General features: G+C 42.2%; 2 protein-coding genes across 3 annotated transcripts; both read left to right on the forward strand.

The window, feature by feature from the left end:
• The first annotated feature begins 1,218 nt into the window (after nt 1–1,218).
• Nucleotides 1,219–9,234, forward strand: LOC308120835 (E3 ubiquitin-protein ligase TRIM21-like). 2 transcript variants are annotated; one of them, XM_080481691.1, is made up of 4 exons: nt 1,219–2,435; nt 3,680–3,812; nt 5,791–5,808; nt 6,960–9,234. In XM_080481691.1, exon 4 carries the CDS (start codon nt 6,969–6,971, stop codon nt 8,613–8,615), a length of 1,647 nt encoding a protein of 548 aa, XP_080337817.1. In that variant the 5' UTR covers nt 1,219–2,435; nt 3,680–3,812; nt 5,791–5,808; nt 6,960–6,968; the 3' UTR covers nt 8,616–9,234. The 2 variants fall into 2 exon arrangements, with proteins under 2 accessions (XP_080337817.1, XP_080337816.1); XM_080481690.1 differs by lacking the exons at nt 1,219–2,435; nt 3,680–3,812 and having other exon boundaries at nt 5,431–5,808.
• A 1,814-nt stretch (nt 9,235–11,048) lies between these two features.
• Nucleotides 11,049–14,470, forward strand: LOC308120834 (E3 ubiquitin-protein ligase TRIM21-like). The gene is made up of 2 exons (XM_080481689.1): nt 11,049–11,136; nt 12,197–14,470. The coding sequence occupies exon 2, from the start codon at nt 12,206–12,208 to the stop codon at nt 13,853–13,855; it is 1,650 nt and encodes a 549-aa protein (XP_080337815.1). The 5' UTR covers nt 11,049–11,136; nt 12,197–12,205; the 3' UTR covers nt 13,856–14,470.
• Nucleotides 14,471–15,436: the final 966 nt, after the last annotated feature.

Genomic DNA, 15,436 nt, shown 5'->3' on the forward strand with positions numbered 1-15,436 from the left:
TAATGATAATAAACATTGAACAGTTAAATAAATAAATAAATAAATAAATAAAGAGTAAATTAATTAATCAGTCAATAATAAGAACAATACCAAAAAGAAGAAGAAGAAGACCAAGCTCTCCAGCACCAACTCAATGTGATGAGCAGCCAACTTAAAGACTGCAAAGCACTGGAGGAGGACCGCAAAGCCAAAAAGGCAGAGACCAAAGACCTGAGGTGAAATAACGAGGCTCTGCAGGAGAAGGCTCTAGACCTCCAGCTGAAACTCTCCACGCAACACGACTCGGACGAAAAATACAAGCGTGAGCAGGAAAGGAGCCGAGCCTGAACGCAAGTCACAACCGACCTCCAGTGACAGGATCAGGAGTTGAAAGAAAAATTGAAAAAGGACTTTCAGATGGAAAGTGACTTCTTAACACTGAAGGTGTAAAATTACCAGAAGTCGCAGCAAATCAAGATTCTCCAGTTCCAAATGATGGACCTGAAAAGGCAGTATGAAGACGCATGTCTTTATCTCAAGAATAACAAAGACCTCAAAACTGTGTCAGATGTGAGCTACCAGGAAGCTGACCGAGAGCAAGAGTACGAGAAGATTACCAACGAGCTCAGGCAACTCTTGGCTTTGAGAGGCGAGTACCTTCAGGTGAAGACTTCTAAAGAGTGTGAAGTGTTATTTCGTTGCTTTTAGTGCAGTGTCTTCAGAACAAATACTCACTCTGAACATTGTTTTGTAAGTATCACAACCACCTCGGGTTATAATAAGGCCAATGCTGATTTTGAGGCTTCATTTCAATAGTACTTGAATAGTACACTTGGAATCTCACCTCTAGGTATCATAAAACAATACTTGATAGCAATAATAGGTGAAAACATTGTGTTGAGCTATGCTCTCATTTTGTTATGATTTGCTATATGCTACATGTGTTGTATTATAGTTTTTGTTTACAAGTTGTCAATGGCAACGCTGCTCGATCATGTGACTAATGCTGATCTAATTGCTGACGTGCAACACATGCGTAAATAAATAGGGTGTGTGCCCGGTGTGGGTGATCACAAAAGAGGAAATACGTGTCTGTGCTGTGTCTTATGCCACGATGAGAAAATGACTCTGCTAACAGGTTATGGGCCCAGAGTCATGACGCACAGTTGAATTAAGTACCGGGTGAAAGTCGCGACGTGTACTGCGTGCACCTGAGAGCCGGTTTGGAGTGATCTAACAATGAGTAGGAAGGACAGAGGCGCGGTGCCAACTAGCCGCTGGGCCAGGCTCGTTTTTGACGGAGACGAGAAGAACGACGAGCTATGGGAGACAAAGTTTTTGGGCCACCTCTGTCTACAAGGGTTAAAATACACTATCCTGAATGAACCCGCTGCCGATGATGAGGAGGATGAGGAGAAGAACGCCGAGGCCTATGCGGAGCTCATTCAGTTTTTGGATGACAAGAGCCTGTCGCTGGTAAAGCGCGACGCGGCAGATAACGGACGCGAGGCACTCAAGCTTCTCCGGGAATATTACGCTGGCAAAGGGAAGCCCAGAGTAATAAACCTATACACCGAGTTGACTTCACTGCAAAAGTCGCCCATTGAGAGTGTCACTGAATATATCATCAGAGCGGAGACTGCGATTACTGCTTCGAGAAACGCAGGTGAGACGCTCAGTGACGGACTTTTAATAGCCATGGCGTTAAAAGGGCTACCAGAGACATTTAAGCCGTTTGCAATACATGTGTCTCAGAGCGATGAGAAAGTGACTTTTGCAGAATTCAAGACGAAACTCAGAAGTTATGAAGATGTAGAGAACATGCGCGCAACTGTGTCAGAGGATACGGTTATGAGGGCGAGAGCGCAGTTTGGCACAAAGCGCGCGCCCGAAGGTGCAAAGAACAGTGAAAATATGGACATTGTGTTACAAGTGCGGTGTCAAAGGCCACATTGCCAGGGCCTGTCCGCGTAAACAATGGTGCAATCACTGCAAAAGCAACACGCACAATACTGTAAGCTGCAGAAGGAAAAAGCAGCGCGATAACGCACGGATGGCATCCGAGGAGTCGGGGAGCAAGGAGTACGCATTCCGGGTGAGCGACGCGAAGAAGCGGGTCCCAGATGTCAAGAGAACTGGACTGATGGTGGACGCGGGCGCAACGTCACACATCATCACAGACATCGCAAAGTTCAAGACGTTCAACGGGAGTTTCCAGGCCGGGACGCACTGCGTGGAGCTCGCGGACAGATCCAGGTGCAACGGAGTCGCCAAGCGCAGAGGTGACGCGGAGGTGTGGCTTATCGACAGCGAGGGGCAGAGTTTCCGGACAACGCTCAGGGGAGCCCTATACATCCCAACATATCCCCAGGATATCTTCTCTGTGAAAGCTGCTACCACCAGTGGAGCCACAGTGAACTTCAGTGAGAAGAACGGTGTCCTGCTTCATAAAGACGGTACCAGATTCCCCATATACGTACACAACAAGCTTTTCTATCTGCACACTTTAGATGTTGACTGTAATGACCAGTGTAAGAAAAGTCTTGATTTGCAAAGTTGGCATGAAATCTTAGGTCATTGCAATTATGCAGATGTGTTAAAGCTAAGACATGTTGTAGATGGGATGGACATTAAGAATGAAAGTAATAAACCTGTTCCATGTTGTGAAGTTTGCACTCAGGGGAAGTTTGTTCAAACTAGGAACAGAGGGCCAGATACAAGGGCCAAAGCACCTCTGAATATGGTGCACACAGACTTAGCTGGTCCTATAGACCCAGTGTCTAGAGATGGTCATAAATATGCACTATCCTTCACAGATGGCTATTCTAGTGCAGTGTTTGTATATTTTTTGAAAAATAAAAGTGATACAGTGCAAGCAACTGAGAAGTTTATAGCCGACATGGCTCCTCATGGTAAAATAAAATGCATGAGATCTGACAATGGTACAGAGTACACAAGCAGAGAGTACCAAGCTTTGATGCGCAGGAGTGGTATTAGGCATGAGACCTCAGCCCCATACTCTCCACACCAAAATGGTACTGCTGAACGCAACTGGAGAACCCTGTTTGAAATGGCCAGGTGCATGCTCATAGAGAGTGGGCTGCCAAAGATGTTGTGGACCTATGCTGTCCAGACAGCTGCTGTGGTGAGGAATAGGTGCTTTAGCAACCGCACTAAACAGACTCCCTACTACATGTTAACAGGCAGACAGCCAAATATTTCCAGAATGCAGAAGTTTGGACTGGTGTGTTATGCTTACAAACAGAATAAAGGGAAATTGGACTCTAGATGTGAGAAAGGCATTTTTGTTGGATACGACAAGAATAGTCCAGCCTATTTGGTGTACTATCCCAGCAACAGAAAAGTACAAAAACATAGACTTGTGGAGTTTGCATCTAGATTGAATCAGGAAGTACTGGATGCTGAAGATGATGATATCGTGATTCAGAATAAAAGAGAACAAGTGAAAACCCCTTCAGTTAGCCCACAAATAACTGAAAACCAAGAAGAAGAGCACTCAGAAAGCAAAACAGAGGAGTGTGATACTGAAACAGTGGAAGTTAAAGAAGACAAACCCAAAGAGAGACGCTACCCTGATAGAGAAAGGAAAAAGCCAGATTATTACGGGGACCATGCTTGTGGGTTTGAGGAGGACATAAATATTGACTACTGTTACAGACTTATGTGTAATGTGCCACAGACTTATAAAGAAGCTGTTACCTCAATGAACGCAAGAGACTGGACTGAAGCAATGGACGAGGAAGTTCAATCTTTGAAGGACAACTCAACGTTTACCCTGTCCACTCTACCAGAGGACAAGGATGTAGTGGGGGGTAAGTGGGTTTACGCAATGAAGAAGAACAAAGACGGAACAGACAGATACAAGGCGAGATATGTTGCCAAAGGTTTCAGTCAGAAAAGGGGTGTTAACTATGACGAGACTTTCTCTCCTACAGCCAGTATGGTCAGCATCAGGCTCTTGGCACAGAAAGCAGCACAAGACAATCTGGTCGTTCACCAGATGGATGTAAAAACAGCATATTTACATGCACCAATTGAGTGTGAAATTTATATTGAACAACCTGAGGGTTATGAAGTGAGATCTAATGGAGACAAACTATTATGTAAACTGAAGAAATCCCTGTATGGATTAAAACAGTCAGGGCGCAACTGGAACAAAATGTTGCATGATTATCTGTGTGAAATACAGTTTGTACAAAATCCAGCTGATCATTGTGTCTACAGCAAAATTACTGGCAATGAGAAAGTTCACATCATCATATGGGTTGATGATTTGATTATTGCCACTAGTGATGATGATGTTATGAAATGTGTAAAAGAAAAGCTAAGTTCCAAGTTCAGGATGAAAGACTTGGGTAAACTGTCACATTTTCTAGGTATTGACTTTGACCAAAGTGCTGAATGTGTTAAGATGTCACAATGCAGGTATGTACAAACAATACTGGAGAGATTTGACATGTTAAACTGTAAGCCTAGAGCTACCCCATGTGAACAAAAACTTGACTACAGTGATGATGCTGAAATACTGGATGATGTGAGGAAATACAGAGAGGCAGTTGGTAGCTTAATCTACCTGGCAACCTGTACAAGGCCAGACTTAAGCTTCGTAGTGAGCAAACTGTCTCAGTATTTCAACAAACCAACTACTGAACAATGGACAACTGTAAAGCATGTTTTAAGGTATTTGAAAGGTACCCAAAACAAGGAACTATGTTTCAGAAAATACAAAGATGAGAACCTCATCCATGCTTACAGTGACGCTAATTGGGCAGCTGATATTGGTGATCGAAAAAGCACTACGGGTTACTGTATCAGTCTAAACAAGAACGGTCCAATAGTCTCATGGAAAACTAAAAGACAGCCTACAGTCGCACTTTCTACCTGTGAGGCTGAGTACATGGCTTTGGCTGCAACCATACAAGAGTATTTGTATTTGAAACAGTTTTTGAACTGTCTTGATGGCCAAACATACAAATGTATTGTTTATGAGGACAATCAGGGCACTATAGCCTTAACAAAGAACCCTGTACATAGGCAACGATGTAAACATGTGGATATTAAATACCACTTTTTAAGGTCTACGTTGGATGATGACCAAATATGCCTATTGTATTGTCCAACAAATGAAATGGTTGCTGATGTACTGACCAAGCCTGCAACGAAACAAAAACTTTTGAAATTTGAAATGTTTATGTTTGGTATGTAAACCAAGTTATGTTACAGTTAAATGGACTCTTCAAATGTGAGCAAGTGGGGGTGTTGAGCTATGCTCTCATTTTGTTATGATTTGCTATATGCTACATGTGTTGTATTATAGTTTTTGTTTACAAGCTGTCAATGGCAACGCTGCTCGATCATGTGACTAATGCTGATCTAATTGCTGACATGCAACACATGTGTAAATAAATAGGGTGTGTGCCCAGTGTGGGTGATCACAAAAGAGGAAATATGTGTCTGTGCTGTGTCTTATGCCACGATGAGAAAATGACTCTGCTAACACATTGTACTTTTAAATGACACCACACACCAAAATGAAACTTCACCTTGCCAATCCTGAAATTGAGAACATTTGGTCTCAAAAAGTATCTGATATTCAAATATGCTATTGTCCAACTGTATACTTTAGTTTTACTGTAGTTAGACTTTTAGTAAAAGTGGTGGTGGAGGAAGAGGAGGACACACGTAACACTGAGGCATTGAAAGTGAAAGTTAAAGTCAAACTGCAGTTCAGACGCGTCTCCGTGTTTCTGTGAGAAGAAATGTAACCTGAGTTCATCTGTACTTTCACAGACACCGAGTCCAACACTGGTGAGTACAGCGGATCACTTTTATACTGACTCTCAGAAAACTGCATGAAGAAGGTGAATAAATGTCCTCTTTGTACAGACATGTCCACTTTTCAAGTCCTTGTCAGGGAGTGTGACAAAAACTTATATTTAAGCTGTGAATACGATTTAACAAAGATGTACAAAATACAGTAAATGAACAATGATGATGTCGTTGATGATCAGTTAAAGAAATTAGATTAAATTTACGAAATTATTTTTCATCAAGGTTAAAGGACATCCTGAATATGATTGTTGTAAAATCAAACAAGTTTTAGATATAAAACAAGAGTTACCAGAGATTTCTGACCTCCGCCAAGGGAAGACATGGACACAGGGAAATGACACATATTGCAGTTTGGTGATCCCGTGATTTTATTTCATAATTTGAAAAAGCACAAGATAAGACAATATATTGCGAAATGAAGATTTTCAATTGTAATGATTATATTGATCGGGATCACCACCAACATTTTTCTTTGGCCTTCAGAAGAAGGCCATTACACTCATAAATCAAGCTGATTATTAAACTCCAACAAATCCTGTTTGTCATGTCAAAGACCCTAAAAATACATGATATTGTCCACCTTAATACACTCCCATGTTTTTGTGTCAAATATACTTAATAGTCCTTCCAAATGTGTTAAATATACTTTGAAATTCAATTCTTCAAATCAGTAATGCTGAAAAGAAATTAGTTGTGGACAAGATGCCATGATGGGGCGCTGTTCCAAACCTGCAGACGGGACAACAGAATGACACAACTGGTTATTCTGCTTTTGCAGGTCTTGTTCTTGGTGTGATCAGAGGTTTAGTTGGCTGTTGTGTGTGTGGCACACGACAACATTAAAGTTTCCTTTGTAACAGTTTAGGCCGTCAGCAGACTGAGTATGAAGTTACAAAATGACTTCCTTCGCTTCAGTTTGTAGAATTAGTCACACAAGCAAGACAGAGCCACTGCCAAGTAGGATTAACAGCATTGTCTTTGAAAAATGTGGAAATAAAAACAAAGTTCAGTTAAAATGTGGGCAGTAACAGAATAAAAATGAAAACCTTCAGAATGTAAAAACTGTACGATAATTTAAAATAGTAAAACTGAACAATAATGTTTTACTCTCTGTCTTTCGTCCTCAGTGTGTGAAGATGTCTGCTGCCAGCAATCTGCGCTCTGAAGATCAGTTTCTTTGCTCCATCTGTCTGGACGTGTTCACTGATCCAGTCACCACACCATGTGGACACAACTTCTGCAACCAGTGCATCACTGAGCACTGGAACTCCAAGGTCATATGTGACTGTCCTCTGTGTAAAGAGGTTTTCTACAAGAGACCTCAGCTGAGGGTCAACACGTTCATCTCTGAGGTTGTTGCTCAGTTCAGACATGAAGATGAACACAAAGCCAGCAGCAGCAGCAGCTCAGAGCAACAAGCTGCCAAACCAGGAGAAGTTCCCTGTGACGTCTGCAGTGGAACCAAAGTGAAGGCCCTCAAGTCCTGCCTGGTGTGCCTGGTCTCCTACTGTCAGACTCACCTGGAGCCTCATCTGACAGTGTCAGGCCTGAAGAAACATCAGCTGATGGAGCCTGTGGAGAACCTGGAAGACAGGATGTGTCCGAAGCACCAGAAACCTCTGGAGCTGTTCTGTAAGAGCGAGCAGACGTGTGTCTGCATGATGTGCACTGTTTTAGAGCACAAGACTCACGAGTTTGTTCCTCTGAGTGAAGAATGTGAAGGAAAGAAGACGGAGCTGAGGAAGACTGAGGCTGAAATGCAGCAGATGATCCAGAAGAGAAGAGTGAAGATCAATGAGATCAGAGAGTGTCTGAAGAAGAGTAAAGCTGCTGCAGACAGAGAGAAAGCAGAAGGTGTTGAGGTGTTCACTGCTCTGATGCAGTGTGTTGAGAGAGATCTGAACCAGATGATGAAGAGGATGGAAGAGGAAGAGAAAGCCAGAGAGAAACGGGCTGAAGGTCTCATCAAAGATCTGGAAGAGGAGATCAGTGAGCTGATGAAGAGGAGCTCAGAGGTGGAGCAGCTCTTACACTTTGAAGACCACCTCCACCTCCTCCAAGGCTTCTCCTCCCTGAAAGCTGCTCCACCCACCAAGGACTGGACGGAGGTCAGCGTCCGTCCATCATCATATGAGGGGACTGTGGTGAGAGCTGTGGCTCAGCTGGAGGAGACTCTCAGCAAAGAGATGAAGAATCTGTTTGAGGCTGAGCTGAAGGGGAAGCAGCAGTTTGCAGTGGATGTGACTCTTGATCCTGATACAGCACATCCTAAACTCATCTTGTCTGATGATGGGAAACAAGTGAGTCATGGTGATGTGAGGAAGAAGCTTCCAGACAACCCAGAAAGATTTTCTCGTTATATTATTGTTTTAGGAAAACAAAGTTTCTCTTCAGGTAAATTTTACTTTGAGGTTCAGGTTAAAGGAAAGACTGACTGGGATTTAGGAGTGAGCAAAGAATCAATCACCAGGAAGGGAGAGTTCACACTGAGCCCTGATGAAGGTTTCTGGACAATATGGTTGATAAATGGAAATGAGTACTCAGCTCCTAAAGGGCCTCCAGTGCGTCTCTCTCTGAGGTTTGTTCCTGAGAAGGTGGGGGTGTTTGTGGATTATGAGGAGGGTCTGGTCTCGTTCTATGATGTAGATGCTGCAGCTCTGATCTACTCCTTCACTGGCTGCTGCTTCACTGACAAACTCCTCCCATTCTTCTGTCCACATCGTAATGATGGTGGTAAAAACTCTGCACCTCTGATCATCTGTCCCGTCAATCAAACTGTCTGATCAGTTTTTATCATTAAACGTCACCAACAATGAATAAAGTGGTGAGAAAGTGACGGATTAACTGTGATTGATGGTGAACAATTCTATGATTTCATTGAGCAGCAGTTTGTATCTACAGAAAGGTTCTGACAGTTTGTACAACACAAGTAAAGATGTGATGAGAAGAAGAAACACTGAGCAGTCAGAGTCGGTATAAACCTGTTTCCTCTGTCTGATTCATGGCAGAGCACCTTCATGGTTGAAGCTCCATCAGGATCTTTTTCATGTGTTTCTAGAGCTTCATGAGCAGGAATCTTTCAGTCTGTGTGTCTTCAAGCTGCAGAGTCACATTGTTAGTTTTTCTCTCCAGCTTCAAGGTTTCTTAAAGGGGAAATTTAATCTTGAGATTTTACAATCAAATGTAACACAATCTGGTGGAAGAAGTACAACAGAGGATCCAAACAGAGAAAACTGTGCAAACTACGTCCTAATCATGGTCATTTATGATGATTGAGCCTGTACAACGTGCTGAATGTTGGAAATGTATTAACCGCTTGATATTATCTGTAATTGTTTATATATTAATGCAATATTTGTGTCTCACATAAACTTTAATAAAATGAAGTGGAAAAAAACCCCCAACTCAGATTCTGTCTTTCTAAATGAGTTTTGGTAACAAACAGCACGGTCCTTTTTATCTTGAGCTCAGACATCACATCACTTTTACCTGTGTACTTCTTGTACTTGTGTCTCACACTAAAGTATTTGTACTCACCAGTATTTGTAGCTGAGAAACTCCAGATGAACACAGTAGAGTGGAGCTCACTCACACACTCAGAGGTTTGTGTGGACTGCAGCTCATAACTGTACAAAGTTCAGCTGCTCTCCTTCTTCTTCTTGTCTTCTTGCTGCGACTGAACCAGAAGAGGAGCTTCGCCTCTTCAACACTCTCCTGATGGTTGATGTTATCCTGACATCTACTGGTCACAGAGAGGAACTACAATACTTCAATGATCGTCAACAGACACAAGTCGTTTCCGGGTTCCAGTTACAAAGTTGCAGCAAACAACACAACCTGAGATGTGATTCTCCTCGAGGCGTCTGTCTTTTACAGAATAATATTGACATTAAATGGAGTCAAAACCGTGTCAATAGTGTAATAAATGTTACAGTTAATTTGAGTGCGGCCTAATTTTCTTCTTCTTCTGCTTCCTCGTCCATAATGTTGCATTACCGCCACCTGCTGGTTCTTTTTTTAATCAATTTTTTATTATTTCATAATACAGCACCACAAAGTGAACACATACAGAACATAACATAACAAGACAAAACAAAACACGAACAAATAAATACATAATAAAAAATTATGATTATAAACATTGAACAGTTAAATAAAGAAATAAATAAAGAATAAATGAATTAATCAGTCAATAATAAGAACAATACCAAAAAGAAGAAGAAGAAGACCAAGCTCTCCAGCACCAACTCAATGTGATGAGCAGCCAACTTAAAGACTGCAAAGCACTGGAGGAGGACCGCAAAGCCAAAAAGGCAGAGACCAAAGACCTGAGGTGAAATAACGAGGCTCTGCAGGAGAAGGCTCTAGACCTCCAGCTGAAACTCTCCACGCAACACGACTCGGAGGAAAAATACAAGCGTGAGCAGGAAAGGAGCCGAGCCTTAACGCAAGTCACAACCGACCTCCAGTGACAGGATCAGGAGTTGAAAGAAAAAATGAAAAATGACTTTCAGATGGAAAGTGACTTCTTAACACTGAAGGTGTAAAATTACCAGAAGTCGCAGCAAATCAAGAGTCTCCAGTTCCAAATGATGGACCTGAAAAGGCAGTATGAAGACGCATGTCTTTATCTCAAGAATAACAAAGACCTCAAAACTCTGTCAGATGTGAGCAACCAGGAAGCTGACCGAGAGCAAGAGTACGAGAAGATTACCAACGAGCTCAGGCAACTCTTGGCTTTGAGAGGCGAGTACCTTCAGGTGAAGACTTCCAAAGAGTGTGAAGTGTTATTTCGTTGCTTTTAGTGCAGTGTCTTCAGAACAAATACTCACTCTGAACATTGTTTTGTAAGTATCACAACCACCTCGGGTTATCTTAAGGCCAATGCTGATTTTGAGGCTTCATTTCAATAGTACTTGAATAGTACACTTGGAATCTCACCTCTAGGTATCATAAAAAAAATACTTGATAACATTAATAGGTGAAAACATTGTACTTTTAAATGACACCACACACCAAAATGAAACTTCACCTTGCCAATCCTGAAATTGAGAACATTTGGTCTCAAAAAGTATCTGATATTTGATATTCAAATATGCTATTGTCCAACTGTATACTTTAGTTTTACTGTAGTTAGACTTTTAGTAAAAGTGGTGGTGGAGGAAGAGGAGGACACACGTAACACTGAGGCAGTGAAAGTGAAAGTTAAAGTCAAACTGCAGTTCAGACGCGTCTCCGTGTTTCTGTGAGAAGAAATGTAACCTGAGTTCATCTGTACTTTCACAGACACCGACTCCAACACTGGTGAGTACAGCTGATCACTTTTATACTGACTCTCAGAAAACTGCATGAAGAAGGTGAACAAATGTCCTCTTTTGTACAGACATGTCTACTTTTCAAGTCCTTGTCAGGGAGTGTGACAAAAACTTATATTTAAGCTGTGAATACGATTTAACAAAGATGTACAAAATACAGTAAATGAACAATGATGATGTCGTTGATGATCAGTTAAAGAAATTAGATTGAATTTAAGAAATTCTTTTTCATCAAGGTTAAAGGACACCCTGAATATGATTGTTGTAAAATCAAACAAGTTTTAGATATAAAACAAGAGCAACCAGAGATTTCTGACCTCCGCCAAGGGAAGACATGGACGCAGGAAAATGACACATATTCCACATCCAGATCAACTGCCTTTATTGATTTATGCACTTTGGTGATCCTGTGATTTCATTTCATAATTTGAAAAAGCACAAGATAAGACAATATATTGCGAAATGAAGATTTTCAATTGTAATGATTATATTGATCGGGATCACCACCAACATTTTTCTTTTTACTTCAGAAGAAGGCCATTACACTCATAAATCAAGCTGATCATTAAACTCCAACAAATCCTGTTTGTCATGTCAAAGACCCTAAAAATACATGATATTGTCAACCTTAATACACTACCATGTTTTTGTGTCGAATATACTTAATAGTCCTTCCAAATGTGTGAAATATACTTTGAAATTCAATTCTTCAAATCAGTAATGCTGAAAAGAAATTAGTTGTGGACGAGATGCCATGAGGGGGCGCTGTTCCAAACCTGCAGACGGGACAACAGAATGACACAACTGGTTATTCTGCTTTTGCAGGTCTTGTTCTTGGTGTGATCAGAGGTTTAGTTGGCTGCTGTGTGTGTGGCACACGACAACATTAAAGTTTCCTTTCTAACAGTTTAGGCCGTCAGCAGACTGAGTATGAAGTTACAAAATGACTTCCTTCGCTTCAGTTTGTAGAATTAGTCACACAAGCAAGACAGAGCCACTGCTCTAATAAAGTGTTGAACTGTGTTTTACTCTCTGTCTTTTGTCCTCAGTGTGTGAAGATGTCTGCTGCCAGCAATCTGCGCTCTGAAGATCAGTTTCTTTGCTCCATCTGTCTGAACGTGTTCACTGATCCAGTCAGCACACCATGTGGACACAACTTCTGCAACCAGTGCATCACTGAGCACTGGAACTCCAAGGTCATATGTGACTGTCCTCTGTGTAAAGAGGTTTTCTACAAGAGACCTCAGCTGAGGGTCAACACGTTCATCTCTGAGGTTGTTGCTCAGTTCAGACATGAAGCTGAACACAAAGCCAGCAGCAGCAGCAGCTCAGAGCAACAAGCTGCCAAACCAGGAGAAGTTCCCTGTGACGTCTGCAGTGGAACCAAAGGGAAGGCCCTCAAGTCCTGCCTGGTGTGCCTGGTCTCCTACTGTCAGACTCACCTGGAGCCTCATCTGACAGTGTCAGGCCTGAAGAAACATCAGCTGATGGAACCTGTGGAGAACCTGGAAGGCAGGATGTGTCCGAAGCACCAGAAACCTCTGGAGCTGTTCTGTAAGAGCGAGCAGACGTGTGTCTGCATGATGTGCGCTGTTTTAGAGCACAAGACTCACGAGTTTGTTCCTCTGAGTGAAGAATGTGAAGGAAAGAAGACGGAGCTGAGGAAGACTGAGGCTGAAATGCAGCAGATGATCCAGAAGAGAAGAGTGAAGATCAATGAGATTAGAGAGTGTCTGAAGAAGAGTAAAGCTGCTGCAGACAGAGAGAAAGCAGAAGGTGTTGAGGTGTTCACTGCTCTGATGCAGTGTGTTGAGAGAGATCTGAACCAGATGATGAAGAGGATGGAAGAGGAAGAGAAAGCCAGAGAGAAACGGGCTGAAGGTCTCATCAAAGATCTGGAAGAGGAGATCAGTGAGCTGATGAAGAGGAGTTTAGAGGTGGAGCAGCTCTTACACTCTGAAGACCACCTCCACCTCCTCCAAGTCTTCTCCTCCCTGAAAGCTGCTCCACCCACCAAGGACTGGACGGAGGTCAGCGTCCGTCCATCATCATATGAGGGGACTGTGGTGAGAGCTGTGGCTCAGCTGGAGGAGACTCTCAGCAAAGAGATGAAGAAGAATCTGTTTGATCCTGAGCTGAAGAGGAAGCAGCAGTTTGCAGTGGGTGTGACTCTTGATCCTGATACAGCACATCCTAATCTCATCCTGTCTGATGATGGGAAACAAGTGAGTGACGGTGATGAGAGGAAGAAGCTTCCAGACAACCCAAAGAGATTTTCTTTTTGTGTGTGTGTTTTAGGAAAACAAAGTTTCTCTTCAGGTACATTTTACTTTGAGGTTCAGGTTAAAGGAAAGACTGACTGGAATTTAGGAGTGAGCAAAGAGTCCATCAACAGGAAGGGAAAGTTCACAGTGAGCCCTGATGAAGGTTTCTGGACAATACGGTTGAGAAATGGAAATGAGTACTCAGCTTATGAGAACTCTCCAGTGCGTCTCTCTCTGAGGTTTGTTCCTGAGAAGGTGGGGGTGTTTGTGGATTATGAGGAGGGTCTGGTCTCGTTCTATGATGTAGATGCTGCAGCTCTGATCTACTCCTTCACTGGCTGCTGCTTCACTGACAAACTCCTCCCATTCTTCTGTCCACATCTTAATGATGGTGGTAAAAACTCTGCACCTCTGATCATCTGTCCCGTCAATCAAACTGTCTGATCAGTTTTTATCATTAAACGTCACCAACAATGAATAAAGTGGTGAGAAAGTGACGGATTAACTGATTAATGTTGAACAATTCTATGATTTCATTGAGCAGCAGTTTGTATCTACAGAAAGGTTCTGACAGTTTGTACAACACAAGTAAAGATATGATGAGAAGAGGAAACACTGAGCAGTCAGAGTCGGTATAAACCTGTTTCCTCTGTCTGATTCATGGCAGAGCACCTTCATGGTTGAAGCTCCATCAGGATCTTTTTCATGTGTTTCTAGAGCTTCATGAGCAGGAATCTTTCAGTCTGTGTGTCTTCAAGCTGCAGAGTCACATTGTTAGTTTTTCTCTCCAGCTTCAAGGTTTCTTAAAGGGGAAATTTAATGTTGAGATTTTACAATCAAATGTAACACAATCTGGTGGAAGAAGTACAACAGAGGATCCAAACAGAGAAAACTGTGCAAACTACGTCCTAATCATGGTCATTTAGGATGATTGAGCCTGTACAACGTGCTGAATGTTGGAAATGTATTAACCGCTTGATATTATCTGTAATTGTTTATATATTAATGCAATATTTGTGTCTCACATAAACTTTAATAAAATGAAGTGGGAAAAAACCCCAACTCAGATTCTGTCTTTCTAAATGAGTTTTGGTAACAAACAGCACGGTCCTTTTTATCTTGAGCTCAGACATCACATCTCTTTTACCTGTGTACTTCTTGTACTTGTGTCTCACACTAAAGTATTTGTACTCACCAGTATTTGTAGCTGAGAAACTCCAGATGAACACAGTAGAGTGGAGCTCACTCACACACTCAGAGGTTTGTGTGGACTGCAGCTCATAACTGTACAAAGTTCAGCTGCTCTCCTTCTTCTTGTTGTTCTTGTCTTCTTGCTGCGACTGAACCAGAAGAGGAGCTTCACCTCTTCAACACTCTCCTGATGGTTGATGTTATCCTGAAATCTACTGGTCACAGAGAGGAACTACAATACTTCAATGATCGTCAACAGACACAAGTCGTTTCCGGGTTCCAGTTACAAAGTTGCAGCAAACAACACAACCTGAGATGTGATTCTCCTCGAGGCGTCTGTCTTTTACAGAATAATATTGACGTTAAATGGAGTCAAAACCGTGTCAATAGTGTGATAAATGTTACCGTTAATTTGAGTGCGGCCTAACTTCCTTCTTCTTCTGCTTCCTCTTCCATAATGTTGCATTACCGCCACCTGCTGGTTCTTTTTTTTCATCAATTTTTGAAAAATGACTTTCAGATGGAAAGTGACTTCAAGATTCAAGATTCAAGATTCATTTTATTGTCATTCTACTTTTCAGTCCAACGAAATTACATCAAGCACAGATGGAAAGAAGAAGACAACATTGGGAGAGGGAGGAGAAAAAACACCTCAGCACATTTAGCATCCAGCATATTACAACTTAATACATGTCACAAGACAGAGCACATAGGATTCCACCGGGTGGGGTGGGTGGGAGGGAGGGTGTTTGCAGGAGAGAGGTTACCCCCAGTCGATCATGAGCCTCCCATTTGCTACGCAGCCAGTTTCCGGCGCGACCGCGAAGAGACCCC

This window comes from Lipophrys pholis, assembly GCF_963383615.2.
Source record: "Lipophrys pholis genome assembly, chromosome: 15".
Classification (NCBI taxonomy): Eukaryota; Metazoa; Chordata; class Actinopteri; order Blenniiformes; family Blenniidae; genus Lipophrys; species Lipophrys pholis.